This window comes from Leopardus geoffroyi, chromosome A2, assembly GCF_018350155.1.
Source record: "Leopardus geoffroyi isolate Oge1 chromosome A2, O.geoffroyi_Oge1_pat1.0, whole genome shotgun sequence".
NCBI lineage: Eukaryota > Metazoa > Chordata > Mammalia > Carnivora > Felidae > Leopardus > Leopardus geoffroyi.
In genome coordinates, this window is record NC_059331.1 from 77439569 (window position 1) to 77454704 (window position 15136).

Here is a 15136-nt window from a genome sequence, read left to right on the forward strand (position 1 = left end):
TAGTATTTATGCTTCCATTTTATTGTTTTTAAGAATTAAACTGCCACCTCAGTAGTCTTAAGAGCAATATAATGAAACATACATACATTTAATTTAGACTTATGTCCATCATAGCTTCAAAGGCTTCCCTGAAATAAGGCTGGGATTCACATCTTTTTCCTTGAGGAAATAAACACTAACAGTAATTTTGTTATCCTTCTACCCACCAACCCTCATTCAAACAATAACTGGATGAATTCAAGTCTAACGCCATTTAAAAATTTTGTCTGCTACAACACATTCATCTGATCTGCCTCCCTGCATAACACGTATTTTTTAAACCTAACTGAAAATAAATCATTTTTTAAAAAGTCTACGAGAATTCTCTTAAACATGTGGAAGTTTATCATGATACTAATTATTTTGTCCAATACATAGGCTAAGTGGTTTCATACCACATTCGACTCTAGTGAATTTCAATAAAAACAGGAGCGCTCCTCATAAACAGTTGAGAAACCCTAGAAGGAATTTGGCTATTTTCTTATCACAAGAAACAAAGAATGGTATTGGATTTTTAACAGTAATATTTTAACAGCTCCTAAATAGGGGCATGAAAAGGAATCAAGTTTGCACCAGTCCAAGTACCTACAGTAATGATAGAAGCACTCACCACCACCAGTTCATACTATTTCTTATTTCACTCCCATGCTCCTAATAACAAGAATTTCTCACTAGATATATTGCATTAACACTGGACTCTCAAATTGCTAGATGTGAAAAATCACTCAACTTAAAAAAAAAAAAAAAAGCGTCTTAGTTATTTCCGGCCGGTCAAGGTTCAAATAATCATTTCGCCTATCTCTAACTTCAGCTCTAAGTTCAGAGACGACTCTGCATCTCATTATCCAAGACGAGACACTGTTTTGCCTGTGTCTGACAGGATCCAATCGTAAATTAGCCATCAGCTCACCCTTTGTCAAAAAGAAATGTTCTAAATGTACGCACTACAAACTATTTAATAAATGACATCTGCATACTACGTTTTTCATTTTTATATTATGCACCATTTTAGGGGGGAGGAAATACTTCACAGGGGTTTACTCAAAGGATATAGGACCATACCCTAAGAATGTTGATTTATACACGTGAGTTCCATATAAAATGTAAGTGGTCATCTTAGCTGGACTGTAGCAAGCCCCTATAATGCAAATGCTGACTCTAAAGGCACGTTATAAAGCTCTGAAAATCACAATTTAGTCGTTACTTTTCTCCAATACAAACAAAATCATCTGGTAGTCTTCACTGGTGACTCCATTTTAAAATGTTCCCAGTTTCATACTGCTTAACCCATAAAAGGAACAGGAAATTATAGTCTTAAAATTTCAAGTTAGAGAAAAAAAACCTTATCACACGGTAATGAAACCTGAGCAATGCAAGTCTGTGATTACAAGAATGTCCCTCATTAATACAATATTCCTCTATGGCGTTCAAATTGTACTTTAAAAACCCAATAAACAAGAACCCACCTAGAGCACAGGATCCAACTCCACCACGAAATGAGGAATTACATAAAGTCTATTCAGCCCTAAATACTTAGTTTGAGACAATGAGCAGAGTAGAACACTTTATCTAGAGAACACAATTTAAACAGTTCTATAAAATAATGTTACGTAAGATTAGTAAATGTGGTGCATCATGTGATTCCAACCATTCAGGAAAAAACGTTAATGAGTAACAGTATCCCCCAATAGCTTGGAGCCTGTAGAGTCAATTACTTTGGCCAGATCTTCCCAAAGAATTCCTAATGCCTTTTAATGTTATGAACATCAAAATATCTTACTACTGGAATTCCAATGTATTTTGGTGCTCCTGAGGCTGCCTAAAAATGAAAAGGCATCCAAGTGAAGTGCATTATATACTTAATATACCTCAAACTTTCAGTGCCTAAAATGTGAAATAATTCTCTACCACTTAACAGTCTGCCTTACAGTAAATTCTAGTAGATTTTTACTTTTAGGATTTTATTGTAACTTTGGGAAATTAGTGGTAAAACATATGGTTTTTAAAAAACAGTATGTGGCTGCACTTAAATTCACATAAAAATAGCATTTTTACAACCATTTTGAAATTTAATCCTTTTACACAGGTTAACAAAATGTATCACAAGAAAAACTGAACACTGGATTGAACAAAAGCACTATTTTTGAAAGTGGAACAATGAAAAAGTCTTCCCAAATTCTTTACAAATGGTCACCTCTGGGTCAATTTACCACACTAGGGGAACAAAGTTGTTAAAATATAGCTGTGCTCAACTGAGCCACTTATCTGCACTACAGTATAGTACTTGAAATCGATCCTAAGGTCAAGATTTAAAACCATTTTTAAGAGACAAGACCCTACGTGTTTTACGGTCACCTCAGGAAGAGGTGCTTCTCCTTCCCAGAACAGTCAAAGCTTAATTAAAAGATTGACTATACATAAGTTTTCGTTGTTTTTTTTCCTCCTCATCATATCTTCAGTTCAAAGCACTATTAATCATTGGTAATACGGTCTATATCTTGTCTGATCTGGATGATGTGGTCCAGGAAGTGGGGTTTGAGAAGGCGGACCCTGCATTCGTGGAGGAGGAGGTGGCCCTCTTGGTGCAGGCCATATACCAGGACTCATTCCTCCTGGTTGTGTAAATGGAGGGCTCAGAGTTCCTTGATCTTCAGTGAACTGGGGTAGAGAGTTAGGATTATAATGGTGAGGAGGGGGTGCAGTTACAGGTGGGCCCCCGTGCTGAGGCGGGGGAGGTCCTGGAGGAGGATGATTCATATAAGGTGGCATCTGGGCAATAATATGTCCAGGGGGAGGGGTTATTGGTGGTGGAGCAGAGGTCATTGGTGGAGGTGGAGCTTGGCTATAAACCAAGTGAGGAGTCCCTGTGGCCTGGGGAGGATGTGGCATTGGATGGCTTATTGGTGGTGGAGGAGGTGGGGGGGGTGCGTAATGTTGCTGTGGAGGCATAATATGATGAGGGTGCGAGACCACTGGTTGGCCCTGATATTCAGGATGGTGGTGAGCAGGTGCTGGGGCAGGAGGTGGTGGTTCTCTAGCACCTGAATTGGAGTCATCCTGAATAGGGACAGTTATTAAATTGCTGTGTTTTCTTGTTGAAATACGAAAGGTTTCCTGACTGACCGAACGAGGAGGAGGTGGAGCCATGGCCAATTCTGCTGGCGGAGCACGGATATCCTCGTGTGGCTGGTTATAGTGCTCGTGTGGCACGTGCTGCAACGGAGGTGGCGGCATCATGATGTGCTGCTTTGGCGGAATATGGCTCATGTGGTGCTTGTCTGGCGGCATTATAAAACGATCAGGGATTTCAGCTGGTGGTGGGGCGATAGGAGGATGGACGTTTTCAAGTGAAGCACGGGGAACAGGTTTTCCAGCTCTCATGTGGCGGTGGTTGATATGCGCCTGTAAGTCTCTCTGAGACAGGTAGGTTCTCTTGCACCCTTGAACAATGCTACACATGAAGAGAGAACCTCGAGTACACTGCTCGATCCGCTGAACGGGATCACTACAGCTGAACGAGAAGGGGAAAAAACGGATTTACTAAAAGCAGACCAGAAAAATACTGCACAAACTCTCACAGATATGCCTGTTCTTGAAATCTGTTGTGGGAACTGCAAGAGTTCACAATTACAAGTTGCAGGGACCGTAAGTGAACCTTTAATCACTGCCACTCTGTGGTCTGTTGGCTTCACATTAAGCATCCACCCTTCTACCGACCTTGGAACTCTCCATACAAGTAAAAATTAAAAGTTGTTTATCAAACAAGAGTATGTTTTAAGAAAAGACCTATTGTTCCTAAGACACAGAATTATCTGATTGTCTCAAACAAACTCTATGCTTTGCATCCATTTCCAAAAACAGCCAGAAAGGATGAACCAAAGGTCTGTCATAGTCATGGAATTCAAACTTGTACAGTATTTACGGAGCAACAAGGATTTGCTGAGCGAACAATACAAAGTAAAAGACGCTGCAAGGACTGCAAAAATGTGTAAGATCATCCTCATTGACAGGGTTCTTGACATTAAGCAACGTAAACTATTTAAATTCAAACCCTGACTATCAGGAGTCCCTTAGGGAAGAATTATCAGACAATTTTACTACAAAAAAGTATGACCCCCTCCTTTCTGAACTGTAAGCACTAAATTTAACTCAGCATTTTCTTAATGACTCAGGGTCAAAATTATAACTCTTTCTCACTATATTTAATCCACACTTGCCTTTAGAGTCTTTTGAAATAGTGGAAAGAGGACTGAACCAGGAATCAGAAGAACGGGGACCAAGTGCTGGCTCTGTAATCTTGGAGAAGTCATTTAATCTGTTTATTTCTTCATCTGCAATATGGGTTAAAATATGTACTCTAACAATGTTTTCTTGTTTTTGTTTTTTATCTACTTTGCCCTACTTAAAAGAATATCCTTGGGATAACTGAAAACAATGAAAGTGGCAGAACCGAATCACTAGTTAAGCATGGAATCACTACATATGCATGGATATAGGCTATTATCACGGAATATGTGTATCAGGTCATCTGAGACTATGTTAAATGGCTCTATATTCCTGAGTTTGAGCTGTGTCTCTATTTTCACCCTTGCTGTAAGGCTGGCACTCCTTGAGACTAGCAGGCTTCCCTTTAGTGGCCATTTGGCACAGTTCTCATTTGTTTGCTTCTAATATGCTGTAAACTCAGAAAGGTCTCCACGGTAACAGGAATGTAAGATACTTTCTTTTGGGTGGTATTTAAAAGCAACAGTATATAATATTTATATCAACTTGGGTTGCCATTTCTTCACTTCCTGATCTGAGTCGGTTGAGCCAGATAGGCTGATGTTCTCAAATAGCTAAGTGCCGACCAGTGAGGTGCTTACTGGAGTTACTTTCAATATCTTGAAAACTAAATTCCGTTTTCCATATTACCATTAGAACACTTATTGAATCATCCTCTCTCTCTCTCAGTGATGCCAATCTTCCTACACCATAAAAAGAAATCATCCCTTGTAAGTGTCCATAATTGTGTTATCAACCCATACTACAAATCTTGGGATAGCTTCTGACACAGGTCATAAGGAATCTCAGAAGTCTACAACTGTTCCAAGGAAGTTGGTCTCAAAGCTTTCTCAAGTCTTCTATCAGGGGTTCTAAAGTGGTATAAAAAGTTATCCTGGATCTTTCAAGACCATACCAAACTGGATCAGTATCAACCAATATCTCTAGATCTTTGTAACCTGTCTGAGCCAATACCATGATGGTGTCCTAAGACATACTGAAGACATAAATAATAAGATTTGCAGGTAGTACATAAGAGCTTATACTTACCTAGTACTTATTATATGCTAGGTACTATAAATATAGATGTATGGACCTACTAGTTTAGTTCTAACAACACAGAGACGTAGATGCTATTTATTAACTCCATTTTACAGATGAAGAAACAATCTGTCACACAGCTAATAAGCGGCAGACTAGGGATCTGAAGACAGGAATTGTAATTCCAATCGCTGCTTGATACTACCTCTCTAGTGTCCCATCAGAGAAACAAAACAAAACAACTGTTTTGGTTTATAACACTAATTTTGTGATGACACATGTATTTGTTTGGGCTAATGTGAACACTCAGATAATAGCTACCTAGCCCTATCCTAAGGAGAAGGCTAAGGCCAACTCTAGGCTCACAAAGAAAGGTTAGCCATGTCTACATATTTGATATCCTGCTGCTGACTTACATCATACTCTGATCTTTAACCTAGATTACAATTCATTACATCACAAACTTTTATCATTTAAAAATCTACTAATGGGGCGCCTCGGTGGCTCAGTCGGTTGAGTGTCCGACTTCAGCTCAGGTCATGATGCCGCAGTTTGTGGGTTCGAGCCCCCGCTTCAGGCTCTGTGCTGACAGCTCGGAACCTGGAGCCTGCTTCGGATTCTGTGTCTCCTTCTCTCTCTGCCCCTCTCCCGCTCGTGCTCGTGCTCTGTCTCTCAAAAATAAATAAAAATGTTAAAAAAAATAAAAATGAAAATAAATCTACTAATAACCTTACCCTGGACACATCTTATCTCCTTTTTTTTCATGTAAAATTGCACAGTCATAGCAAAACACATGCTTGCACGGAATCTGTGAACAGAGACATATTACAGTTAAGCATACTAGAACAACTTAAACTATTTCCATAAAAAATAACTGTAAGCACAGTAACCTGGACATAAAAGGCACCTGAGAATTGCTCACTATGATAAACATTTATTAAGTACTAATTACAGAAAAGCAACAGTTAACCTTTTTTCAGTAACAGAGCCCTTTGAGATATAATGAAATATTTGGCCTTTCCCCCAATAAATATATACGTATGTATCTGCTTACATTTCTCGAAGTATAAATGCTATGAATTTCATCTGTGGTTCCTATAGAGGTAAAGCTCCTGAAGAAGCCCACACTATCCAAAGCAATCTACAGATTCATTGCAGTTTTTCACAGAACTAGAACACAAAATCCTAACATTTATATGGAACCACAAAAGACCCCAAATAGTCAAAGCAATCTTAAGAAAGAACAAAGCTAGAGGTACCACAATCCCAGCTTTCAAACTATACTATAAAGCTATAGTGATCAAAACAGTACAGTACTGGCACAAAAACAGACACAGATTAATGAAATCGAATTGAGAGCCCAGAAATAAACCCATGCATATACAGTCAATTAATCTACGACAAAGGAGGTAAGAATAAACAATACGGAAAAGGCAGTCTCTTCAGTAAATGGTGTTGAGAAAACTGAAGAGCTACATGCAAAAGAATGAAACTGGACCACTTTCTCACACCATACACAAAATAAACTCAAAATGGATTAAGGACCTACATGTATGACTTGAAACCATAAAATTCCTAAAAGAAAACATACGCAGCAATCTCTTAGTAAACTTAATTAACATTTTTCCAGATGTCTCCTCAGGCAAGGAAAACAAAAGCAATGGAAACCATTAACAAAATGAAAAGACAACCTACTGAATGGGAGAAGATATTTGCAAATGATATATTCAATTAGGGCTTAATACCTAAGATATATAAAGAACTCATACAATTCAACACCAAACCCCCCCATGCCCAAATAATCAGATTAAAAAATGGGCAGAGGACCTGAATAAACATTTTTCCAAAGAAGACATACAGATGGCCAACAGGTACATGAAAAGACGCTCAGTATCACTAATCAGAGAAAAGCAAATCAAAACCACAATGAAGTATCACCTCACATCCGTCTGAATGGTTAGTATCAAAAAGACAAGAGAAACATGTTGGCCAAGATGTGGGGGAAAAAAAGAACCCTCACGCACTGTTGGTTGGAATGTAAATTGCTGCAGCCACTATGGAAAACAGTATGGAAGTTCCTCAAAAAAACTAAAAATTGAAGTACCATACAATTCAGTAATTCCACTTCTGGGAATTTACCTGAGGAAAACAAAAACACTAATTCAAAAAAAGTATATGCACCATTATTGCAGCATATTATAATAGCCAAGAAAAAAAAGACGCGGTACATATACACGATGGAATATTACTTAGCCATAAAAAAGAATGAAATCTTGCCATTTCTGACATGGATGAACATAGAGGGTGTTACGCTGAGTAAAGTCAGTCAGGCAGAGAAAGACAAATACTATATGATTTCACTTATATGTGGAACCCAAGAAACAAAACAAACACAACAACAACAACAAAAAGAGAAACAGTCATAAATACAAAGAACATACTAGGGCGGGAGGCAAAAGTGAAGGTGATTAAGAGGTACAAACTTCCAGTTATAAAACAGGGAAGTCACAGGGATGAAAAGTACAGCATAGAAAATACAGTCGATTACATTATAGTAACTTTGTATGCTGAAAGACGGTAACCACACTTATCACGGTGAGCACAGTGTAATGTACATAATTGTCGTATCACTATGTTGTACACCCAAAACTAATTTAATATTATAGGTCAATCATACTTCAATAAAAATTTATAAAGTAAAAAGTAAAAAAAATAATTAAAAGAAAACTCCCAAAGAAGAATACCATAACCATGTTCTATCTTATCCTGTTCCTCCTGAAACTGTGTCAAAGCAGTGAAATAACAAACACCTCCTACATTTAATGTAAGTAGCATTCTTCCCTGGCAGTTAATGAACTTACAAAAATCTAAAAATAAATCAGAAGGACACAGTAAAATGATGTTAGACCATTTTAAAACTCATAGTCCATTACTCTTATTTAGCTACGCTACACAGCAAAGCAAGAGGGCCCGATCCATGCCCTCTACCAGGCAGACGTTACTGAACTCAATTTTTTTCAAATACAAATACAAAACTATCTTTTAAAGGAGGATATGTCAAAATTACTATAAAATTACAACTAGAGTTATAATTGTTTTTAATGATTAGAATTCAATTCTATTTGAATTATTAGTATTATTAATTTTACATTAAAAATTATAGCCTTCGGAAACAAGTAACTAACTTTGTTGTTTAACAAGAAAACAATTTTTCCTTAATAAACCAGAATAAATATCCACTAACATGTATCAAACAGTCCAAAGAAATTCGTTTTCAGAAGTTAGTTAATTTTCAAACAATTCAAGAATTTGTCAAGATAATTATATTAAATGCATGGTATCCCCAAATTTCCCTTGGCTATTCCATACTTAATTAAAATGTCACAAACTTAGTCATTAAACAGTGATAAACCCACCTACTTAAATTTCAGAATCTCATCTCTACACAAAAGTTTACATTTACTAAAACATTTAATTTAGTTATACTTACCATTCGCCCATAGATTTTAATAGGCAATCCACACTTGTCACAGAAATGAACCGGCGTATCATCCTTTTCACCTAAGATGTTTATCTGTTGAATGATATAATTAAAATTTTCTTTTTAAGCATCTCTAAAAATTGTACTTATAATTTTTGCAATGAATTGGTTAGTATTTTATAAAAGTTGTTAATACAATTAGAAATGAAGGTTTCTTGGCATAATTCCCACATATTCCACATGATTAGCTGTGCCCCCATTAGTTTCTTTTTTCTAATGTTTACGGTTATTGATTTTACTTGACTTTACTGAAAATTATTTCAAATTATTTTTGAAAATAGTGGAAATAGGGCATTAATAAACAGATGATTTGAGTGTGCTTAAAAAAAAGCATAATAGCTGTAATAGAAGTTCATACCATTCTTTAAGTATTCTGATTATTCTAGTAAAATATTTAAAGTATTTTGCTGTTCTGGGGTGCCTGGGTGGCTCGGTCAGTTGAGCACCTGACTTTGGCTCAGGTCGTGATCTCGCGGTCTGTGAGTCGAGCCCCGTGTCGGGCTTTGTACTGACAGCTCGGAGCCTGGAGCCTCCTTCAGATTCTGTGTCTCTTTCTCTCTCTGCCCCCACCCCTCCACTCTCTGTCTCTGTCTCTCTCTCAAAAATAAACATTAAAGAAAATATTTTTTTACATAATAAAATAAAGTATTTTGCTGTTCTAATAAATTTTTTTTTATTTTTAGTTTTACCTGGAAGTCCCAAAAAAGGTGTCCAGGAAATCTTCGCTGATTTCCAAACAGTTCGCCCCCTTTACAGTCATACCGTTCTTCTTCATTATAATCAAATCCTTCTGAGAAAAGAAAGTGTTCTGAGAAAAGAAACTTTTCAAATCCTAAATTTCATTTTGGAAGTACATGTACATGGCACCACAGACCTGTTCACCCAAAAGCCCATCTGATGCCTTTCAAAGCTCTTCTAAGGACAAGATAATCAAGACTAGTTTAAGTCATTATAACATCAGCTAGAAATGATCTTGGCAACCATCTACTCCAACCCTCTTATTTTATAGTTGGGAATACTGCAGTATGGAGACCTATAGTAACTCAATACATAGATTAAGTGGGAGAGCCAGGAACAGACTTCAGAACACTTCACTCCCATTCAAGTGCTCTTATTAATTCACCAAACTCTCTCTAGTATAAACCTTTACTAATTACCATCGTCACACTTGCCGCACAAACTTTTAAGACACTGATCACTTACTGTAATCTACCTACAAAAGTGGTATCATGCTGCAAGAGGCTGATTTTATTGCCAAAAGCATATAATGAAAATATAAAGAATTCTGCGGGTTTTTCTTCTTACAACTAAGCAAATTAGGTATCCTCTCCTTCAGTCTTAAAACTGAAACTGATTTTAGAAATAAGAACATATTCATACTTCATCTTTTCAATTAAAACCTCTCTCTGGTTGATCACCCAAACAGCAGAAGCCATATCATATCTAGTCACAAGTATCCTCCTCTCCACTATTTGTATCAATAAAATTATGAAGATCATATGGGCTCAATTTCTCTGACTTTGATGGTAAGCATCTCATCTCATACAAAAGAAGAGAAAACCAATGGACAGTCCAATGGTAATTCTTGGTAGAATCCAATTACCTAAAGTAAAGGTGAGAAGGCAAATCTATCCCTCCAAAATGCCAGGCTTCTCATGACTCTTTAGGCCCTAGAACTGGTAAACAGCATAGACCAAGCGCACAAGTTTTAACTTTACCCACGTGGCTAAATTACAGTACCTGTGTATGGATGTACATATGGACATACACACAAATACAGGGAAGCAAGACTTTACCAGTGCACTAACCATCTCCAATACAAAGTATACAGTTCAAGGAGTATTCTTAAAAGTTACAAGTGAGTGACCCTCACCTCTTGTATGGCCCATTTATACCTTATAAAAAGCTTCTGTCATCTAAAATTCAAAATAAGGAAGATCAGTTCTTCTTATCTAAAATGCTGAGTTATTGTGTTGAACAACAGCCAACAAAATGAGGAGCTCAGTAATCATTTTTCAAAGTTGTTCAACCTGCACTCCCACCATTAAAGTATACATGTATAATTGTATAATACCATATTAGTACCCACATCTCCCTATTTTGATCTGCCTAGAAAAAACACCAATCACTTATTATTTTTTACCCGAATTAGTTGAATCAGAAGTAATCAAAAGTTATCTCCAGCCTCGGTTTGTTCTCTTAAAAGAGAAATTGGTAATAGTAGTTCCCTCTAGAAAGGGGTGTAAGCTTGGGGGATGAGAGGGGAGGGAATGAGGGGATATCTGAGAGGAAAAAGAAAGAAGGGGGATTTTAGCTTTTTTGCCTTGTTTGGATTATGATAACAAGAATGTACTTGCACATTACTGTGTACTTTTTAAAAATTATTAAAAGAAACAAAAAGATCAAAGAAAGGGCACCCTACGTTATGAAGAGTGCAGCAATCGCCTTAAGTTACTACCACCATGATTTAGAACATGTGACTTCAAATGAACTTGGAGAGATACCCTACAATAAAAAGAACCATAAAATGAGGTATAATTAAAACATTTTGATTCCAAAAAGAAAAATAGATAGACTGCTGGAATAGAAGGGAAACTCTAGAAATTGACAAATACTTTTAGGCCTTTAATGTAGGATAATAGTGGGATTCTTATTCAGCACAGAAAAGACAGATTATTCAATGGTTAAGACAAATAGCTAGCTGTTTTAGAGAAAAAATAAATAGAGCCAGACTCCACCTTTTTTTTTTTTTTTAAATAACCAAATACACGTCCATAAATGTCCCACAGCAGGGATCAGCTAACTTTTTCTGTAGAAAGCTAGATTAGTAAATATTTTAGGCTGGGTAGGCCATATGGTCTCTTGCAATTACTCAACTATGCCATTATAGTGTGAAAGCAGTCATAAACAGTACTTAAATGAATGGGCATGGCTGTGTTCCAAAAAATCTTTACAAAAACAGGGCTGGATTTGGTCCACAGGCCATAGTTTGCTGACCCTATACTAACGGGTAAAATGGGAAAATTATTTTCTGTTCATGAAATAGAAAAAAGGCCCTTCTAAGAATTTTATAAAACCCAGAAATCATAACAGAAGACTGGATTGGATATCTGATGACACAAAATCTTCAAACTTCACCACAATAAAAATTGGATATATAAAGTGCAAAAGACAAATGGTGAATATACACAATATGTGACAAAGAGCCAATTTAATAATTTGTAATGAACTCAGAAAAATCAAGAGAAAGACTACAATACAGAAAAAACTGGTTAAAAGATATGAACAGGTAGACCCTAGGCAAAAGAAATAAACGATACTATGTAAAGATATCCACATAACTCCATTCATAATTAAAGAAATGTGTATCAAAACGAAAATTTTTAAAGGTTAATAGTCCCAATATTAGTGTGCGGGAATATAAATGGATGTTTTTTTTCAGAGCCATTTGACAATATCTGTTAAATTCTAAGATGTACAGATGGATACCATCAAGCTGTAAAATACCCAAATTCATGCAAAGTTTAAATTCGACACCAAGCGTACATGCTAAGCTATATTTACAAGGATATTTCCTGCAGCATTGTTTTTAACAGCAAAAAAAATCAGAAAAATTCTCAATACATTATAGTGTATCTATAAATGAAATACCTAAGCCTATTTTCTTAAATGACTACAACTGTACACACTGATAAGGCAAAATTTTAATTGCATCTTACATGAAAAGGGCAGTTATATATTAAAAAGTTACTATAAAAAAGTTGTAAAAGAAATTATTTTGGTACAGTATTGTCAAGGTAGGGAGACAAATTTCACTTTTAATATTTTGCTCTCTGAAATGTTATTTAGGTTTTTGGTTTGTTTTTTTTTTAATGATAGGCAGTGTTACTTTCAATAACAAAAGAAAAACCAAAAATATTATACAGCAAGAGAAAAGTGCATGAAAAATGAAACAGTAAGATAAAAAGATCTTAAATAAATAAGACCACATGGAATATTTGGTGGAATCAGATACAATAGACTTTTGGATCTGTCAGTTTAAACAAATTACCTTCATCACCAGGTGGAGCCTTTGCAGGCATCCTGTTTATAGTCCTTGGAGTTCGAGGTGCAGTTTTGGCTTTGTTCCCTTGTTTGGAGATAAGCTTTATAGGAATTCGTCTTCGAACATCAAGACCACCCAATGATCCAGAACTATTAGTGCCTTGTAACTCATTGTCTACGTCAGAAAAAAAAAAAAAAAAGTTGTAATTTCTTTCAGTTTTCCTTTTTGAAGATTATTCTGCTACAGGTATTAAAGTAACATATCCAACATTATCAAGGGCTGAATATCTGGGCTCTGATTTTAAATATTATATTATATATGTTCAAGCATTAACTTTCTCTATACTAGATAAACCCTTAAAGCAATGTTTTTTGAGATGGAACCCTTTAAAGAGTTGGCAAAAACTACAGAACCTCTCTCTAAAAGTAGACAATAAAAATTTCCATGATTCCAAAAGAGTTTACAAAAACATAAAACCTTTATAAGCCCAAGAACTTCTGTCTTGAACTATAAGAGATTTTTTTTTAAAAAAATAAGTAAAAGGAAGGAGGAGGAAAAGAAAGAAAACCATCCACATCTCCAACAAGCACACAAAACACTTAAGTTAGAAAAGTGAATCTACATCAGGACAATCAATAAAACAAACAAAAAACTAACAGTGACAATAGCAAAATTAAAAAAGTAATGCATTGAAAATGAAATTAGTTTTAAGGAAAGTGATTATTCCCTAAGTGTAAAATAGCTTTTCTAAAAAGTATTAAGGAATAGTAAAAATTATTACACTATTTAGTAGCAGAAGCACACAATGATGTATTTGGGCTACAACCTTTATAGATATATACATGTGAGTGTGTTATTCTAAGCTGCATCGTAATGGAAAAATAGAGTGTAGAAGGATGCAAGGTTTCTGTAATTCAACTAGATCTAAACAAGGGACACTTTCTAAGGCCCTCCTTGTTATTAGCTATTAACTCATTTCCCATGAGTAACAGAAGGATTATTTCATAGAACTGACTCCATTTGAAGGTTAATAGTCTCCTTTTTTTTTTCAAGTCTATGACAAAATATTATAATACAGAAAATATTCACTTTTACCCACCAAAGACACAAAGGGAAATGTCCCAAAATAGGAAATGCAAATAAAATAATTTTTAAAAATAGTAACATTTTAAATATGACATACTGAATGAACTGTCCCTGCAGGAGATAGTGCAACCAAGATTGATAGGCCCACTGTCCACATTACATTCAGTAAAGCCAAATCTGAAAGCAGTAACCTAGTACTAATGACCTCCTCTCCAATGCTACTAGGTTTACAGACACATGTTAAATTCACATCAGTTTGCACTCTTCCTGAACAATTATTTTTTTAATTCAAAATAATTTTAATTCAAAATAATAATTTAATTCTTAATGATTAATTTAAATATCTTTCAGTCTACTTTCTACTATTACTTTTACAATAGCTAATCCTCAAAGAAAAAATTCATGGAAAGGAAGTATATGGGTAGCTAAAATCTTGAGTTAGGATAAACCCAACTGGATCAACTTTCAGCACTTCACCAAATGTATTAAACCAAGCTGAGTAATGTATTTCATCTGCTTTCTTCTAGTTACTTATGTAAAAGTACCTACAAGCAATGTAATAGCCAAAGGATGGATATGACAGAATCTTTTTTTTTTGCTCAAAATGTATTCCTGATTTTTCAATAAATGAACAAAGCAAGCTGATGTAGACAGATGGTTGACAGTTCAATGCTTTCCTTCTGATATTAGGACTCAATGGTTTTACAACTAGGCGAATGACCAAAATACCAACACTTCATCACTGCAAATCCTTTCCCTCCACCTTGAGCAGTGGAGATCACAACAGTTGCTTGCTTAGCCTACCACGACTTTCAGGAGTCCTCTGCCCTTTAACACCTTGCCACCTACCTCTCAGATTGCAAGTCCATAAACAAAGTACAGCATTCAATAGTGATATCATTCTGGGTTTGTCTTTTTTTTTTTATTAAAAAATCAGAAAATACAGCACAATTTCTTTTTGAATATGTCAACTAAAAACATAAAGCCCATAACCATAAAAGTCCATGGATATTGTTACACAAAAAAAGAGAACTGAAGACATAACTAGTCATTTATTTTTATTTTTTAAAGACTTTTTTTTAAGTAATCTACATCCAACATGGGGCTCGGACTTACAACCC

The 15136-nt window shown here is 35.7% G+C and overlaps 1 protein-coding gene across 6 annotated transcripts in view; it reads right to left on the reverse strand.

The window, feature by feature from the left end:
• Nucleotides 1-15136, reverse strand: part of CBLL1 (Cbl proto-oncogene like 1) — a 19259-nt gene continuing 4123 nt past the window's right edge. For 4 of the 6 annotated variants that reach the window (XM_045494442.1, XM_045494443.1, XM_045494440.1 and 1 more), the window contains exons 2-6: nucleotides 12936-13103; nucleotides 9574-9674; nucleotides 8834-8917; nucleotides 6078-6151; nucleotides 1-3550 (exon numbers count right to left, since the gene is read on the reverse strand). In XM_045494442.1, coding sequence (XP_045350398.1) covers nucleotides 2515-3550; nucleotides 6078-6151; nucleotides 8834-8917; nucleotides 9574-9674; nucleotides 12936-13103 — 1463 coding nt within the window. In that variant the 3' untranslated portion in view covers nucleotides 1-2514. The remainder of the gene's footprint in view (nucleotides 3551-6077; nucleotides 6152-8833; nucleotides 8918-9573; nucleotides 9675-12935; nucleotides 13104-15136) is intronic. The other 2 variants (XM_045494445.1, XM_045494441.1) reach the window with 1 other exon arrangement.